The sequence below is a fragment of the Oncorhynchus nerka genome, unplaced genomic scaffold (assembly GCF_034236695.1).
Source record: "Oncorhynchus nerka isolate Pitt River unplaced genomic scaffold, Oner_Uvic_2.0 unplaced_scaffold_1379, whole genome shotgun sequence".
Classification (NCBI taxonomy): domain Eukaryota; kingdom Metazoa; phylum Chordata; class Actinopteri; order Salmoniformes; family Salmonidae; genus Oncorhynchus; species Oncorhynchus nerka.
This window is the reverse complement of record NW_027039973.1, coordinates 55,167-73,231: the sequence shown is the minus strand read 5'-3', so window position 1 is coordinate 73,231 and position 18,065 is coordinate 55,167. Positions and strand designations below refer to the sequence as shown.

The following is an 18,065-nucleotide window of genomic DNA, read 5'->3' as shown; positions in this document are numbered from 1 at the left end:
GTTCTGTCCACTCTGTCTATATACTGGCTCCATATAAAACCTGGTTTTAACTGGGAGGTGTTCTTAATGTTCTGTCCACTCTGTCTATATACTGGCTCCATATAAAACCTGGTTTTAACTCGACTCAGATGGGACTGGCAGCGAGCAGCACATGGAGGTGTTCTTAATGTTCTGTCCACTCTGTCTATATACTGGCTCCATATAAAACCTGGTTTTAACTCGACTCAGATGGGACTGGCAGCGAGCAGCACATGGAGGTGTTCTTAATGTTCTGTCCACTCTGTCTATATACTGGCTCCATATAAAACCTGGTTTTAACTCGACTCAGATGGGACTGGCAGCGAGCAGCACATGGAGGTGTTCTTAATGTTCTGTCCACTCTGTCTATATACTGGCTCCATATAAAACCTGGTTTTAACTCGACTCAGATGGGACTGGCAGCGAGCAGCACATGTTTTTATAGAAAATTTTATTCAACATACATTTTCCAGCAAAAAAAGAAGTCAATATACAGGAGTAGTTGTGGTACACTGCTGCTACAGGGACGAGCTTCAACTGGAAACACACCCAATCAAGGAGGAAGAAGGGCGTTGATCAGGGCCCGTATCCACCAAGAGTCTCAGGATAGTAGAGCTGGTCTAGCAGCAGTTTGGCCTTTTAGATCGTAAAGGAATAAGCTTGTACGGACAGATCCTAGATCAGCACTCGTAAATCAAAGACCTTTTGTGGATAACGGGCCCTGATCTCATCATCTAGGGTGACAAAACTCCAGTAACTTTTTTTCCCCCCCAGAATTCCCTGGGTTTTCCAGAAATCCCTGTTGGATGATTCCTCTGAATCAGAGGAGTATAAGCAGGTAGTCTGGAATCATCCAACTGGGATGTGTGGAAAACCTGGGAGTTTTTTTGGGGGGAAAAGTTATCATTTCTGAACCCTAATCCCACCGGTCAGTAGCGCAGCTCGTTATCTTAACCCTTAACATCACTATCAGAACCAACGGGTGCCGTTAGTTAAAACAAAAACAGGAGAAAACAGAACCAAAACAAGAATCTAAAGAATCAAGGAACCCCTAAAACAAAAACAAAAAACTACACAAGAAATATGAACACCTGAATCTTCTCAGTTTGTAGCCAACCAATAACATCCTTCTGTGTTTCTCATTTCACATGTTTTTTTGTTGTGTTTTTTAAAATATATACACACAATTTCAAATCTCTTCACAAAGCCAACTATGATGGGCTTTTAGGGAGGGGGGGAGGGGCATTCCATCTGTGCTTAAGAAAAAAGGTCAGTGTGTTTGTTGTTCTAGTAATAATTATAGTAACACTGGTTCTGTGTATATATGGTGAAACCAGAGGGCTCACTAATGGCCGAAGCTTCCTACTAAAGCAGCGCTACTCAGTCAAACTCCCCAAACACCAGAGGAGGTACAGCCCATCACAAACCCTCAGTCAAACTCCCCCAGTACAAACACCAGAGGTGGTACAGCCCAACACAAACCCTCAGTCAAACTCCCCCAACACAAACACCAGAGGTGGTACAGCCCATCACAAACCCTCAGTCAAACTCCCCCAGCACAAACCCTCAGTCAAACTCCCCCTTCACAAACACCAGAGGTGGTACAGCCCAACACAAACCCTCAGTCAAACTCCCCCAACACAAACACCAGAGGTGGTACAGCCCATCACAAACCCTCAGTCAAACTCCCCCTTCACAAACACCAGAGGTGGTACAGCCCAACACAAACCCTCAGTCAAACTCCCCCAGCACAAACCCTCAGTCAAACTCCCCCTTCACAAACACCAGAGGTGGTACAGCCCATCACAAACCCTCAGTCAAACTCCCCCAACACAAACACCAGAGGTGGTACAGCCCATCACAAACCCTCAGTCAAACTCCCCCTTCACAAACACCAGAGGTGGTACAGCCCAAGACAAACCCTCAGTCAAACTCCCCCTTCACAAACACCAGAGGTGGTACAGCCCATCACAAACCCTCAGGGATGGAGAGAACATAACAGTGTAGGAAAAGAGGAGAGGAAGGGCAACATTAAAATCATAAGTAGGACCAAAGTTGCCATTTACCAGTCCTGAGAAACGGCTTTGATATGGAGTGGCAACGTGCAAGATGAAAGTACAGACCACTTCTTCTCTTTTTACATTTATTTTAAACAGATGCTGTGGATTTTAAATTTATTATACAAGAAGATATTGCAGAAAAAAAGACAAAAACTGTTTTTTTTTTTGTTTTTTTTTTAAAGATGGAAACACTTTGACTAGTTGACTAAAGGAGAAGGGGGGATATAGAGGATCACATCAGGAATACTGGTCTCAAGCTTCAACACTTCTGCAACTGGTTCTCTTCTTTAAAAAGACCAAATCATCCTTCTTGGTTTCTGCTAACGATGTCGTCTATCTCTTTTCTCTGCCCCCCCCCCCACTATACGCAGCAACGCTCTTTACGTTTTGAAACAACTCTTATTATTAAAAACAAAAACAAAAAATAAACCAGGAAAAAGTCAAGTTCATCTTCCTGTCCTTTTCTCCAATTTCATTTCTTTCATCCAGACAAAAATAGGCAGTCGGAGTTAGAGAAGCCAAAAACCTAACAGCCTCAAAAACAGTAGAAGGGCGGTGGTGGGGGGAGGAAGGGGGAGAGGGGATTTTGGGTGGAAGGGGTGGTATAGTATTCATCATCATCATCATCATCAGCAGCCTGCTAATGGATGGATGGATGGATGGATCCGTGTGACAGGAGACATCACGGTGTGTGTCTGTGGAAGGTGTTAGAGGTGGGGCACAGACAATTGGTTGGTTACAGTCTGTGGTTATGGTGGGTTAAGGAGGAGGAAGAGAGAGGAGGGAGGGGGAGGAGGAAGAAGAGAGGAGGAAGAAGAGAGGAAGAAGAGAGAGGAGGAAGAAGAGAGAGGAGGAAGAAGAGAGGAGGAAGAGGGATGAGGAAGAGGAGGGTTGCTCAGTTGTGGATCTTGATAGCTTTCTCCAGGTAGGTATAGCGACCTCTCTTCGGGGCTTTGTTGAAGTGGTCCAGGCCTAACCAGGGTCGAGGGTGGGACATGTTACCTAGATGGGAGAGGAGGGATGTTACAAAACCACAGCACATTAGTTACCATTCTGAGAGAGAGGAAGCCTGGTGGTGGTGGTAGTAGTAGTGTCACAATACCACAGCACATAGTTAACATTCTGAGAGAGAGGAAGCCTGGTGGTGGTGGTGGTAGTAGTTAGTAGTAGTGGTAGTAGTAGTGTCACAATACCACAGCACATAGTTAACATTCTGAGAGAGAGGAAGCCTGGTGGTGGTGGTGGTAGTTGGTAGTAGTTAGTAGCAGTAGTAGTAGTGGTAGTAGTAGTGTCACAATACCACAGCACATAGTTAACATTCTGAGAGAGAGGAAGCCTGGTGGTGGTGGTAGTTGTTGTAGTAGTATTAGTAGTTGGTAGTACTAGTAACAGTGGTAGTAGTTAGTAGTAGTGGTGGCAGCGGTAGTTAGTAGTAAGTGGCAGCGGTAGTTAGTAGTAGTGGCAGCGGTAGTTAGTAGTAGAAGTGGCAGCGGTAGTTAGTAGTAGTGGTGGCAGCGGTAGTTAGTAGTAGAAGTGGCAGCGGTAGTTAGTAGTAGAAGTGGCAGCGGTAGTTAGTAGTAGAAGTGGCAGCGGTAGTTAGTAGTAGAAGTGGCAGCGGTAGTTAGTAGTAGAAGTGGCAGCGGTAGTTAGTAGTAGAAGTGGCAGCGGTTAGTTAGTAGTAGAAGTAGTTAGTAGTAGCAGCTGGCAGTAGTAGTTAGTAGTAGAAGTGGCAGCGGTAGTTAGTAGTTAGTAGTAGAAGTGGCAGCGGTAGTTAGTAGTAGAAGTGGCAGCGGTAGTTAGTAGTAGAAGTGGCAGCGGCAGTTAGTAGTAGAAGTGGCAGCGGCAGTTAGTAGTAGAAGTGGCAGTTAGTAGTAGAAGTGGCAGCGGCAGTTAGTAGTAAGTGGCAGTTAGTAGTAGAAGTGGCAGTTAGTTAGTAGTAGAAGTGGCAGTTAGTAGTAGAAGTGGCAGTTAGTAGTAGAAGTGGTAGTTAGTAGTAGAAGTGGTAGTTAGTAGTAGAAGTGGTAGTTAGTAGTAGAAGTGGTAGTTAGTAGTAGAAGTGGTAGTTAGTAGTAGAAGTGGCAGCGGTAGTTAGTAGTAGTAGTGGCAGTTAGTAGTTAGTAGTAGTAGTGGCAGCGGTAGTTAGTAGTAGTGGTGGCAGCGGTAGTTAGTAGTAGAGGTGGCAGCGGTAGTTAGTAGTAGAAGTGGCAGCGGTAGTTAGTAGTAGAAGTGGCAGCGGTAGTTAGTAGTAGAAGTGGCAGCGGTAGTTAGTAGTAGAAGTGGCAGCGGTAGTTAGTAGTAGAAGTGGCAGCGGTAGTTAGTAGTAGTGTGGCAGCGGTAGTTAGTAGTAGTAGTGGCAGCGGTAGTTAGTAGTAGAAGTGGCAGCGGTAGTTAGTAGTAGAAGTGGCAGCGGTAGTTAGTAGTAGAAGGCAGCGGTAGTTAGTAGTAGTGGTGGCAGCGGTAGGTAGTTAGAAGTAGAAGTGGCAGCGGTAGTTAGTAGTAGAAGTGGCAGCGGTAGTTAGTAGTAGTAGTGACAGCGGTAGTTAGTAGTAGAAGTGGCAGCGGTAGTTAGTAGTAGAAGACAGCGGTAGTTAGCCTGGTGGCAGCGGTAGTTAGTAGTAGTGGTGGCAGCGGTAGTTAGTAGTAGAACCTGGTAGTTAGTCTTTCAGGTTGACCTGTAGCAGCGGTAGTTAGTGCTGATGCCGCCCATCAGTTAGTAGTCGCAAAGTTAGTAGTTAGTAAGTAGACACAGTAGTTAGTAGTAGTGTGGCAGCGGTAGTTAGTAGTAGAAGTGGCAGCCTGGTTAGTAGTAGAAGTGGCAGCGGTAGTTAGTAGTAGAAGTGGCAGCTGGTAGTTAGTAGTAAGTGGTTTCTACTCCTCCTCCTAGTTAGTAGTCAGTAAGGGGCAGCGGTTATACTCCCCCCCTGGTTAGACAGAAGTGGCAGCTCCTCCCCCTAGTTAGTAGTAGACAGGTCAGTGGCAGGGTAGTTCTACCGCCCCCCTAGGTTAAGACAGGTCAGTAGTGGACTAGCTCCCCCCTGGAGAAGACAAGTAGCCTGGATAGCTACCACCCCCTAGAGAAGACAAGTAGCCTGGCTAGCTCCCGTCTCCCCCTAGAGAAGACAAGTAGCCTGGCTAGCTACCGCCCCCTAGAGAAGACAAGTAGCCTGGCTAGCTCCCGCCTCCCCCTAGAGAAGACAAGTAGCCTGGCTAGCTACCGCCCCCCTAGAGAAGACAAGTAGCCTGGCTAGCTACTCCCCCTCCTGGAAGACAGGTCAGCCCTAGAGAGAGAAGACAAGTAGCCTGGCTAGCTCCCGCCTCCCCTAGAGAAGACAAGTAGCCTGGCTAGCTCCCCCTCCTAGAGAAGACAAGTAGCCTGGCTAGCTACCGCCCCCTAGAGAAGACAAGTAGCCTGGCTAGCTACCGCCCCCCCTAGAGAAGACAAGTAGCCTGGCTAGCTAGTTAGTAGTACCATACCTGGTTGTGGCTGGAAGTCTTTCAGGTTGACCTCGTACTCATCCTCAGTGATGTGCTGATGCCGACCCATCATCACTATCGCAAACTTGAACTGCAGACAAACAAAGAACACAGTGAGTATTCAGTAAGGGGTTTCTACTCCTCCCTCCTGGTTATAACAGGTCAGTAAGGGGTTTATACTCCTCCCTCCTGGTTATAACAGGTCAGTAAGGGGTTTTATACTCCTCCCTCCTGGTTATAACTGCTCATCACTGAACAGGTCAGTAAGGGGTTTCTACTCCTCCCTCCTGGTTATAACAGGTCAGTAAGGGGTTTCTACTCCTCCCTCCTGGTTATAACAGGTCAGTAAGGGGTTTCTACTCCTCCCTCCTGGTTATAACAGGTCAGTAAGGGGTTTATACTCCTCCCTCCTGGTTATAACAGGTCAGTAAGGGGTTTATACTTCTCCCTCCTGGTTATAACTGCTCATCACTGAACAGGTCATAAAGTAGTTTATGCTCCTCCCTCCTGGTTATAACAGGTCAGTAAGGGGTGTATGCTCCTCCCTCCTGGTTATAACAGGTCAGTAAGGGGTTTATACTCCTCCCTCCTGGTTATAACAGGTCAGTAAGGGGTTTATACTCCTCCCTCCTGGTTATAATGATGATGGCTGATGGATGTAGCAGCATAGCGGCTAGGCTATAGATGGCTGATGGATGTAGCAGCATAGCGGCTAGGCTATAGATGGCTGATGGATGTAGTAGCATAGCGGCTAGGCTATAGATGGCTGATGGATGTAGCAGCATAACGGCTAGGCTATAGATGGCTGACGGATGTAGCAGCATAGCGGCTAGGCTATAGATGGCTGATGGATGTAGCAGCATAACGGCTAGGCTATAGATGGCTGATGGATGTAGCAGCATAACGGCTAGGCTATAGATGGCTGATAGATGGATGGCTGATGGATGTAGCAGCATAGCGGCTAGGCTATAGATGGCTGACGGATGTAGCAGCATAGCGGCTAGGCTATAGATGGCTGATGGATGTAGCAGCATAGCGGCTAGGCTATAGATGGCTGATGGATGTAGCAGCATAGCGGCTAGGCTATAGATGGCTGATGGATGTAGCAGCATAGCGGCTAGGCTATAGATGGCTGATGGATGTAGTAGCATAGCGGCTAGGCTATAGATGGCTGATGGATGTAGTAGCATAGCGGCTAGGCTATAGATAGCTGATGGATGTAGCAGCATAGCGGCTAAGCTATAGATAGCTGATGGATGTAGCAGCATAGCGGCTAGGCTATAGATGGCTGACGGATGTAGCAGCATAGCGGCTAGGCTATAGATGTAGTTTTTAACAACAGAAAACAGTAGGCGTTTTAACAACGGTCTTCGCCGCAATTCCATTTCAAAATGTCGCTCAACTGTCAGTATGCTTGTGTGTATCAAAACGCTCCCTTCACTCTGCGTGCTAAGTGGGAGTGGGAGCCAGCAGAGAAACAAGGGGCTGGGTTTCAGACTCATAAAAGACACACCCTTGTCTACGGTACCCTCGCCTTATGCTCTTGGGGGACTCCCCGTTTGCGAGTGTACAATTATGTTGACGTCAGGCGCCTGAAACGTCCCATAAAGTCAATTCACCATGGTTGTACATCCCGCTAAGAAAAGTCAGCCGAAACTTTAACCTCGCCGTCAATACGGAGAAGTCAACATACAAGTGTAGGTAAAAAAACAAATGTAAAAAAGTGTAGAAAAATGTGCTGCTAATGCACACGACGGCACAGACACACATCTCGTAAAACTAATGATGTTTCTGTTTGGTTCGCATTTGGAAATGGTAGAAATAAACATTTTCCTTATTCAGAAGTTCCAGCTAGGCAGGCTAACGTTAGTTAGCTAATTACATTTGCTAGCTATCCTACAGTAGGTGTCTATGAATTTTATATAGTTAATAAGTAGACATGCAATCATAATTGACTGTAACACATATAAAGCATCCACAAGCTACCGGTGGCTGAAAATACAATTGCGGGATGAGACGACTTTCCGGGCAAGGGCGGTCCATTTAAAAACCTAAATCATTACGTTTCCACTTCATTTGAGGGCTGAGGGGAGAGGGTGTGTCTTTTAAGTGTTTGGAATGCAGCCAAGGACTGGGCAGACACTGTCATAGCAGGAAGCAGGTTAATTGTACATTACTGTTGACCAAATAATGTTTTTTAGAACACAAAAAATCTGCAGTTGTGTAGCCTAATCATCGAGAGGGCAATGTTGTCAGTAATTTTCGGTTTATCGTTAGTGGACACCCTGGTAAGAGAGCAATGGCGAGGGAGGAGGAGAGAGAGAAGGCGAGAGAGGGAAGGGAGGAGAGAGAGAAGGCGAGGGAGGAGGAGAGCGAGAAGGCGAGGGAAGGGAGGAGAGCGAGAAGGCGAGGGAAGGGAGGAGAGCGAGAAGGCGAGGGAAGGGAAGGGAGAGAGAAGGCGAGAGAGGGAAGGGAGGAGGAGGGAAGGGAGAGAGGAAGGGAAGGGAGGAGAGAGAGAAGGCGAGGGAGGAGGAGAGAGAGGGCGAGGGAGGAGGAGAGAGAAGGCGAGGGAGGAGGAGAGAGAGGAGGAGGAGAGAGAGGGAGGGAGGAGGAGAGAGAGGGCCGGGAGGAGAGAGAGGCGAGGGAGGAGGAGAGAGAAGGCGAGGGAGGAGGAGAGAGAAGGCGAGGGAGGAGGAGAGAGAGAAGGCGAGGGAGGAGGAGAGAGGGAAGGGAGAAATAGGGAAGGATTGAAGACGGGGAAGAAGGTACTGACCTTCTCAAACTCTTTCTCCTGGATTTCCAGCATGCTCTGAATCCTCCTCATCACATCTCTGAACGGCTCACCCTGAGAACACACACAAGAGGTAGTCAAACTCACAGGAAAAACCCAGCAATTGTTGAAAAAATTACTTGTGTCATGCGCAAAGTAGATGTCCTAACCGACTTTCCAAAACTATAGTTTGTTAACAAGAAATTTGTGGAGTGGTTGAAAAACAAGTTTTAATGACTCCAACCTAAGTGTATGTAAACTTCCGTCTTCAAGTGTATATCAAACCTTTGATCTACTCAAAGATCCATTATTAGCGTGTTCTAACCACTCCTATAAAAACGATGGATTATCAGACACTCAACAAGAAGGTCTGATTTCATTATTACTGAAACAGGACCCAGGGGGTAAGTATAAAAATCCAGTCTAAAAAAAACAAGAAAAAAAATTGGAGGCCCCTTTACACTTCATTGCTGTGATGCAAAACTCCTGACAAAATGCAGAGCGAATAGAACAACTTCGAAAAAGACCTTTGATAAATCTTGGGCAATCTCTTGTACAACAGGTTAAAGTCATGTACAGCAACACCAAGACTTAAAATCATAGAAATAAATGGTTACTTCTCAGAAAGTATTGAACGGCCCAGAGGAGTTAAACAAGGTTGTCCATTGTCTCCATATGTATTTGTTCTGGCCATTGAAATGCTCTCTTAAGTTTAGATCGAACAATAACATCAAGGGTCATAGACTAAAAACAAGTCTTAATATATGCAGATGACTCAAGTTTCTTAACTTTTTAAACATTTTATTTTTTTTTAAATTTTATTTATTTTTTAAATCACACCGTTTAACTCTAATCATATCACAGTTTATGTATTCACTAATGGCGCTATCTACTCCAGACTACTCATCTTTCAAATTACATTATGAGCAAATAATATTTACATTTATTTGATTGGACAAAATTAAACGTGCTTATTTACATAATGAATATGTTTGGGGGACTGAAATGTAAATATTAAAAAGCATTAAAAGATCTCACTAAAAGCTTCACTCATTCAAAAGTTCTACTGAAACCCAAAATGGTTCCTCAGTAGCAACATTTGTTGTTAATCCACAATACTAATCTAGTGAAAAGGATGCCTGCACACAATATGAATAGGCATCCGGTTTGCAACAAGGCACTAAAGTAATACTGCAAAAAATGTGGCAAAGCAATATCTTGTTTTAACAACATTATGTGGCAAAAATAGTAGCAGTGCCTACTACTGTCTGAGACAGTAGACTAGACACCTCTGTCTGAGACAGTAGACACCTCTGTCTGAGACAGTAGACTAGACACCTCTGTCTGAGACAGTAGACTAGACACCTCTGTCTGAGACAGTAGACTAGACACCTCTGTCTGAGACAGTAGACTAGACACCTCTGTCTGAGACAGTAGACTAGACACCTCTGTCTGAGACAGTAGACTAGACACCTCTGTCTGAGACAGTAGACTAGACACCTCTGTCTGAGACAGTAGACTAGACACCTCTGTCTGAGACAGCAGGACAGACATGCTTTATCATCAGCTACAGTAGACTAGACACCTCTGTCTGAGACAGCAGGACAGACATGCTTCACCATTAGGCTGTCACTCACACCAGATCCAGAACAGTCAGTCACACCAGATCCAGAACAGTCAGTCACACCAGATCCAGAACAGTCAGTCACACCAGATCCAGAACAGTCAGTCACACCAGATCCAGAACAGTCAGTCACACCAGATCCAGAACAGTCAGTCACACCAGATCCAGAACAGTCACACCAGATCCAGTCAGTCCCACCAGATCCAGCCAGTCCCACCAGATCCAGCCAGTCCCACCAGATCCAGCCAGTCAGAACAGTCAGTCCCACCAGATCCAGTCCAGTCCCACCAGATCCAGCCAGTCCCACCAGATCCAGCCAGTCCCACCAGATCCAGCCAGTCCCACCAGATCCAGCCAGTCCCACCAGATCCAGCCAGTCCCACCAGATCCAGCCAGTCCCACCAGATCCAGCAGAACAGTCCCACCAGATCCAGCCAGTCCCACCAGATCCAGTCAGTCCCACCAGATCCAGCCAGTCAGTCCCACCAGATCCAGTCCCCACCAGATCCAGTCAGTCCCACCAGATCCAGCCAGTCCCACCAGATCCAGTCAGTCCCACCAGATCCAGCCAGTCAGTCAGAACAGTCAGTCCCACCAGATCCAGTCAGAACAGTCAGTCAGTCAGAACAGTCAGTCCCACCAGATCCAGTCAGAACAGTCAGTCCCACCAGATCCAGATCCAGTCAGTCCCACCAGATCCAGTCAGAACAGTCAGTCCCACCAGATCCAGTCAGAACAGTCAGTCCCACCAGATCCAGTCAGAACAGTCCCAGTCCAGTCAGTCCCACCAGATCCAGCCAGTCCCACCAGATCCAGCAGTCAGTCCAGCAGTCCCACCAGATCCAGTCAGAACAGTCAGTCCCACCAGATCCCACCAGATCCAGCCGGTCCCACCAGATCCAGTCAGACCAGATCCAGCCAGTCAGAACAGTCAGTCCCACCAGATCCAGCCAGTCAGAACAGTCAGTCCCACCAGATCCAGCCAGTCCACAGTCCAGTCCCACCAGATCCAGTCAGTCCCACCAGATCCAGTCAGTCCCACCAGATCCAGCCAGTCCCACCAGATCCAGCCAGTCCCACCAGATCCAGCACCAGATCCAGTCAGTCCCAGATCCCACCAGATCCAGCCAGTCCCACAGTTGGTCCCACCAGATCCAGCCAGTCCCACCAGATCCAGTCAGTCCCACCAGATCCAGCCAGTCAGAACAGCCAGTCCCACCAGATCCAGCCAGTCAGAACAGCCAGTCCCACCAGATCAGTCAGTCCCACCAGATCCAGTCAGGTCAGTCCCACCAGATCCAGTCAGAACAGTCAGTCCCACCAGATCCAGTCAGAACAGTCAGTCCCACCAGATCCAGTCATCCAGATCCAGTCAGTCCAGTCAGTCCAGATCCAGTCAGTCCCACCAGATCCAGTCAGTCCCACCAGATCCAGTCAGAACAGTCAGTCCCACCAGATCCAGTCAGAACAGTCAGTCCCACCAGATCCAGTCAGAACAGTCAGTCCCACCAGATCCAGTCAGAACAGTCAGTCCCACCAGATCCAGTCAGAACAGTCAGTCCCACCAGATCCAGTCAGAACAGTCAGTCCCACCAGATCCAGTCAGAACAGTCAGTCCCACCAGATCCAGTCAGAACAGTCAGTCCCACCAGATCCAGTCAGAACAGTCAGTCCCACCAGATCCAGTCAGAACAGTCAGTCCCACCAGATCCAGTCAGAACAGTCAGTCCCACCAGATCCAGTCAGAACAGTCAGTCACACCAGATCCAGTCAGTCCCACCAGATCCAGATCCAGTCAGAACAGTCAGTCCCACCAGATCCAGTCAGTCCCACCAGATCCAGTCAGTGAGACATGAAACAGAGTAAGACAACACACCTGTCTGATCTTCAACAGGAAAGGGATTCCAAACGTTCCAAAGACCTCCTTGTGGAAATGTGCGACGGGAATCAACATCTCAGTGTCCTTATCCAGGTCTACCTGGTCCAGAGGAAGTTCCTAGAGCGAGAGAGAGAGGGGTCAGGAGGAGAGGAGGAACGTACCTCTATTCTGACAGTGTGGAGAGAGAGAGAGAGAGGAGTGAGCAGAGAGAGAACAAGAGGAGAAAAAACATACCTCTATTCTGAAGGTACGGCTGGCGGCGGGAGATAAACATTCTAACAGCTCGTCCTCCTGGTGAACCCCGATGATCTTATAGCTTACTATCTCCAACAGTCTGGAGAGGGAGGTGGGAGAGAGAGGGCGTGAGAGAGAGAGAGAGAGGGAGAGAGGGAGAGAGAGAGAGAGGGCGTGAGGGAGAGAGAGAGAGAGAGAGAGAGAGAGGGCGTGAGGGAGAGAGAGAGAGAGAGAGAGAGAGAGGGCGTGAGGGAGAGAGAGAGAGAGAGAGAGAGGGCGTGAGGGAGAGAGAGAGAGAGAGAGAGAGGGCGTGAGGGAGAGAGGAGAGAGAGAGAGAGAGGGAGAGAGAGAGAGAGGGCGTGAGGGAGAGAGAGAGAGGGCGTGAGGGAGAGAGAGAGAGAGGGCGTGAGGGAGAGAGAGAGAGAGGGCGTGAGGGAGTGAGGGAGAGAGAGAGAGAGAGAGGGCGTGAGGGAGAGAGAGAGAGAGAGAGGGCGTGAGGAGAGAGAGAGAGAGAGAGAGAGAGAGAGAGGAGTGAGAGAGAGAGAGGGCGTGAGAGAGAGAGGAGGGCGTGAGAGAGAGAGAGAGGGCGTGAGGCGTGAGAGAGAGAGGGGCGTGAGAGAGAGAGAGAGGGCGAGAGAGAGAGAGAGAGAGAGGGCGTGAGGAGAGAGAGAGAGAGGGGCGGAGGAAGAGAGAGAGAGAGAGAGAGGCGTGAGGAAGAGAGAGAGAGAGGGCGTGAGGGAGAGAGAGAGAGGGCGTGAGGGAGAGAGAGAGAGGGCGTGAGGGAGAGAGAGAGAGAGAGGGCGTGAGGAGAGAGAGAGAGAGGGCGTGAGGGAGAGAGAGAGAGAGAGGGCGTGAGGAAGAGAGAGAGAGAGGGCGTGAGGAAGAGAGAGAGAGAGGGCGTGAGGAAGAGAGAGAGAGAGGGCGTGAGGGAGAGAGAGAGAGGGCGTGAGGGAGAGAGAGAGAGAGGGCGTGAGGGAGAGAGAGAGAGGGCGTGAGGGAGAGAGAGAGAGGGCGTGAGGGAGAGAGAGAGAGGGCGTGAGGGAGAGAGAGAGAGGGCGTGAGGGAGAGAGAGGGCGTGAGGGAGAGAGGGAGTGAGAGGTTAGAGGCAGGGTGGAGAAAAGTAGAGAACAGCAGCAGTTATGCCTAATAATAGCATTGAAGAACCCCAGGATGTAATACAGGCCTGACCACCAGAGGCATATTAATACCATTGAAGAACCCCAGGGTGTAATACAGGCCTGACCACCAGAGGCATATCAATACCATTGAAGAACCCCAGGGTGTAATACAGGCCTGACCACCAGAGGGCAGCACTGTGGTGACAGTCTCTCTGCTTACCGGAGCTTCTCTGAGCCTTTGTCGGAGAGCTCCACAGCTTTTTTACATTCCTCCAGCAGGTCCCTGACACAGCCGTGTTTATCTGGGTAGAGAGTGATCTCCTGGAGGGAGAGAGTTAGTCATTTATTCATCATCAGGGTCAAAAGGTTAGAAAGCCTGAGTGAGATCACATTTTTCATACGAGGTGACAGTACAGAATGTTACTTTTTATTTGAGGGTATTTTCATACACATATTTATTTTATTTATGTACTTTCTACATCTAGTTCCCCCTTTTGAAGACGTCAGAAGTATTGAGACAATTTCACTTGGCTGTATTAAAATAGTGAAAGGTTTTGTGTTTGGTCCCATATTTCTAGCACGCAATGAGTATGTCAAGCTTGTGACTCTACAAACTTGTCAGATACATTTGCAGCTTGTTTTGGTGTAACATTAAAATATCAGGCCCCGCCCCACACTACTACCAATAACAGGGCGGTATGATCAGGCCCCGCCCCACACCATAACCAATAACAGGGCGGTATGATCAGGCCCCGCCCCACACTACTACCAATAACAGGGCGGTATGATCAGGCCCCGCCCCCCACTACTACCAATAACAGGGCGGTATGATCAGGCCCCGCCCCACACTACTACCAATAACAGGGCGGTATGATCAGGCCCCGCCCCACACTACTACCAATAACAGGGCGGTATGATCTGGCCCCGCCCCACCACCATAACCAAGAACAGGGCGGTATGATCAGGCCCCGCCCCACACTACTACCAATAACAGGGCGGTATGATCAGGCCCCGCCCCACACTACTACTGATAACAGGGCGGTATGATCAGGCCCCGCCCCCCACTACTACTATTCTTATTTACAATAAAAGTGACTCTAAAATGACAAAACATTATTTACCCTTCATTTCTATTGGGCACAACATACCACAAATTCATCCAACTAGTTGGTAGTCACAAGCTTGATGGATATAGTCATTGCATGCTAGGTATATGGGACCAAATGCTAAACAGTTGACTATTTTAATACATGATACTAGATACATAAAGTGATTTAATATCTAAAACAGTAAAACAGATATGAAAATACCCTCAAATAAAAAATATGACATTCTATTCTGTCGCCTCAGAAAACAAATCAAATTCAAAAAGCTGGAGAATAAAGTGAAGAGTTGTCTCTACTGTGTGTAATCTAAATGTCGTCTCTCTACTGTGTGTAATCTAAATGTCGTCTCTCTACTGTGTGTAATCTAAATGTCGTCTCTACTGTGTGTAATCTAAATGTCGTCTCTACTGTGTGTAATCTAAATGTCGTCTCTCTACTGTGTGTAATCTAAATGTCGTCTGTCTACTGTGTGTAATCTAAATGTCGTCTCTCTACTGTGTGTAATCTAAATGTCGTCTCTCTACTGTGTGTAATCTAAATGTCGTCTCTCTACTGTGTGTAATGTTGTCTCTCTACTGTGTGTAATCCAAATGTCGTCTGTCTACTGTGTGTAATGTTGTCTCTACTGTGTGTAATCTAAATGTCGTCTCTACTGTGTGTAATATAAATGTCGTATCTCTACTGTGTGTAATATAAATGTCGTCCCTCTACTGTGTGTAATCCAAATGTCGTCTACTGTGTGTAATCTGTCGTCTCTCTACTGTGTGTAATCCAAATGTCGTCTCTCTACTGTGTGTAATCTAAATGTCGTCTCTACTGTGTGTAATCTAAATGTCGTCTCTACTGTGTGTAATCTAAATGTCGCCTCTCTACTGTGTGTAATCCAAATGTCTCTACTGTGTGTAATGTCTCTCTACTGTGTGTAATCTAAATGTCGTCTGTCTACTGTGTGTAATCCAAAGTCGTCTGTCTACTGTGTGTAATCTAAATGTCGTCTCTACTGTGTGTAATCTAAATGTCGTCTCTACTGTGTAATAAAATGTCGTCTCTCTACTGTGTGTAATATAAATGTCGTCTCTCTACTGTGTGTAATCTAAATGTCGTCTCTCTACTGTGTGTAATCTAAATGTCGTCTCTCTACTGTGTGTAATCTAAATGTCGTCTCTCTACTGTGTGTAATCTAAATGTCGTCTCTACTGTGTGTAATCTAAATGTCGTCTCTCTACTGTGTGTAATATAAATGTCGTCTCTCTACTGTGTGTAATATAAATGTCGTCTACTGTGTGTAATCTAAATGTCGTCTACTGTGTGTAATCTAAATGTCGCTGTGTGTAATCTAAATGTCTAAATGTGTCTCTCTACTGTGTGTAATATAAATGTCGTCTCTCTACTGTGTGTAATCTAAATGTCGTGTGTAATGTTGTCTCTCTACTGTGTGTAATATAAATGTCGTCTCTACTGTGTGTAATATAAATGTCGTCTCTACTGTGTGTAATCTAAATGTCGTCTCTACTGTGTGTAATCTAAATGTCGTCTCTACTGTGTGTAATCTAAATGTCGTCTCTCTACTGTGTGTAATATAAATGTCGTCTCTCTACTGTGTGTAATCTAAATGTCGTCTCTCTACTGTGTGTAATCCAAATGTCGTCTCTACTGTGTGTAATCCAAATGTCGTCTCTCTACTGTGTGTAATCCAAATGTCGTCTCTCTACTGTGTGTAATATAAATGTCGTCTCTCTACTGTGTGTAATCTAAACAGGGAGGGGGGTGTGATGTTACCTCTCTACTGTGTGTAATCTAAACAGGGAGGGGGGTGTGATGTTACCTCTCTACTGTGTGTAATGTAAACAGGGAGGGGGGTGTGATGTTACCTCTTCTCTGTATTGGCTGTTGAGCCATATGGACTTAAAGCTCCTCCTGTTCTCAAAGTCTGTGATCTTCATCTTCAACTGAGAGGAGACAACATTAACAGTCAGTACACACACACACAGATACACACACACAGGTACACCCCCACACCCTAAGGTACACACACACCCCCAAAAGGTAAACACACCCACGAAACACAAACACCCATAGGTACAACACCCACAGGTACACCCCCACACCCACAGGTACACACACAATGTCAACCTATGTCCTATCGTGATTATGTACCCAGAAAACATTGTGATGTACGAGGCCATCGCTCCCTATCGGACAAACACATTTTAAAATGTTTTAATATAGTAAAATAATAAGCTAAAACAGTTGGGCTGTAGAGCAACATCTAATGCAACTGGATGAATCAAGATAATGTTGAAAGACCGGGAGAATCACGAGGAACGATAATGTAGTTGAACGCCTAGGAGAATCATGAGAAAATATCATGTTGAAAGACCAGGAGTATCACGAGGAAAGATAATGTTGAAAGGCCAGGAGAATCACGAGGAAAGATAATGTAGTTGAAAGCCTGGTCAGAGGCTAAGAGCAGGCCTTATATAATACTCCTCTCTGATGGTGGAGGAGCTTCAGCATGGAGCAGGTGTGTGTGGTGTGTGTGTGACACTGATGGGTTTGGGGTCTGCCGACCGATGGGACTCGTATCTTAAACATCTGAATGGGGACTGATAGGAAGGGACTCGTATCTTAAACATCTGAATGGGGACTGATAGGAAGTGACTCGTATCTTAAACATCTGAATGGGGACTGATAGGAAGTGACTCGTATCTTAAACATCTGAATGGGGACTGATAGGAAGTGACTCGTATCTTAAACATCTGAATGGGGACTGATAGGAAGGGACTCGTATCTTAAACATCTGAATGGGGACTGATAGGAAGTGACTCGCTGCTCTGCTGTGTACCGAGAGAGACACAGTTCTTCACCGGGACGCGCCAGTCAAGTTCAAATAGACTCAGCCATCCGCTGTCACGTCGACTGTCAATCATATCTCTCACACACACACCCCCACACACACCCCCCTACCTGTTGGTAGTAGAGTTTCTTGGGTTGACGTGGTTTGAAGAACTGCAGCAAATCTCGGAGAGTTCCTTCATAGTTGTGTCTGAGAGGATTCCCAGGTCCGTCTCTGTACCTGCCCAGAGAGGAGAGGAGAGGGGGAGGAAAGAGGAGGAGGAGAGACAGAGGAAGGAGAGAAGGAGGATAAACATAGGGAAGGGGGAGGAGAGAGAGGGAAGGAGAGAGGGGGGGGAGTAGGATGAGAGAGAGAGAGGAAGGAGGAGGAGAGAGAGAGGAAGGAGGAGGAGAGAGAGAAGGACGAGAGAGAGAGGGAGTAGGACAAGAGAGAGAAGGACAAGAGAGAGAGTGGGGAGGAGGAGAAGAGAGAGAGGAGGAGAAGAGAGAGAGGGAGGAGGAGAGAGAGAGGGGAGGAGAGAGAGAGGGAGGAGGAGAGAGAGAGGGAGGAGGAGAGAGAGAGAGGAGGAGAGAGAGAGGGAAGGAGGAGAGAGAGGGAGTAGGACGAGAGAGAGAGGGACAGGTTACTCAACAAGTCAACTTGGGGCATCAAACTTATTGTACCGACTCAAGTGTCGGCACGTAAAACCGGAGTGTGTGTCCGTGTGTGTGACGGCAGTCCTACCCCTGGGACTTGAAGAACTGGAGGAGCATGGGATCTGTGTTCAACCTCTGAGCCACCGTCTTCGCCACCTGACAAGACAGGTTAAAGAGACTCTCCAGTACTTTTGTAGGGTGCGGCACAGCTTCAAGAAAACAGTTGCTTTCAAACTACGGATTTCATGGCAAATTGAGGTAAGACAGTAATTCCGATCATAGATTATACA

General features: G+C 47.3%; 1 protein-coding gene across 2 annotated transcripts in view; it reads right to left on the bottom strand.

Annotated features, from left to right (window-relative positions):
* Positions 1 to 2,144: 2,144 nt before the first annotated feature.
* usp7 (ubiquitin specific peptidase 7 (herpes virus-associated)) overlaps positions 2,145 to 18,065 on the bottom strand; it is a 49,245-nt gene continuing 33,324 nt past the window's right edge. The window contains exons 22-30 of one of the 2 annotated variants that reach the window (XM_065015627.1): positions 17,864 to 17,931; positions 17,251 to 17,359; positions 16,155 to 16,232; positions 13,398 to 13,498; positions 12,060 to 12,159; positions 11,823 to 11,942; positions 8,326 to 8,397; positions 5,553 to 5,643; positions 2,145 to 3,080 (exon numbers count right to left, since the gene is read on the bottom strand). In XM_065015627.1, the coding sequence (XP_064871699.1) occupies positions 2,974 to 3,080; positions 5,553 to 5,643; positions 8,326 to 8,397; positions 11,823 to 11,942; positions 12,060 to 12,159; positions 13,398 to 13,498; positions 16,155 to 16,232; positions 17,251 to 17,359; positions 17,864 to 17,931 (846 nt within the window). In that variant the 3' untranslated portion in view covers positions 2,145 to 2,973. The remainder of the gene's footprint in view (positions 3,081 to 5,552; positions 5,644 to 8,325; positions 8,398 to 11,822; positions 11,943 to 12,059; positions 12,160 to 13,397; positions 13,499 to 16,154; positions 16,233 to 17,250; positions 17,360 to 17,863; positions 17,932 to 18,065) is intronic. The other variant, XM_065015628.1, reaches the window with a different exon arrangement.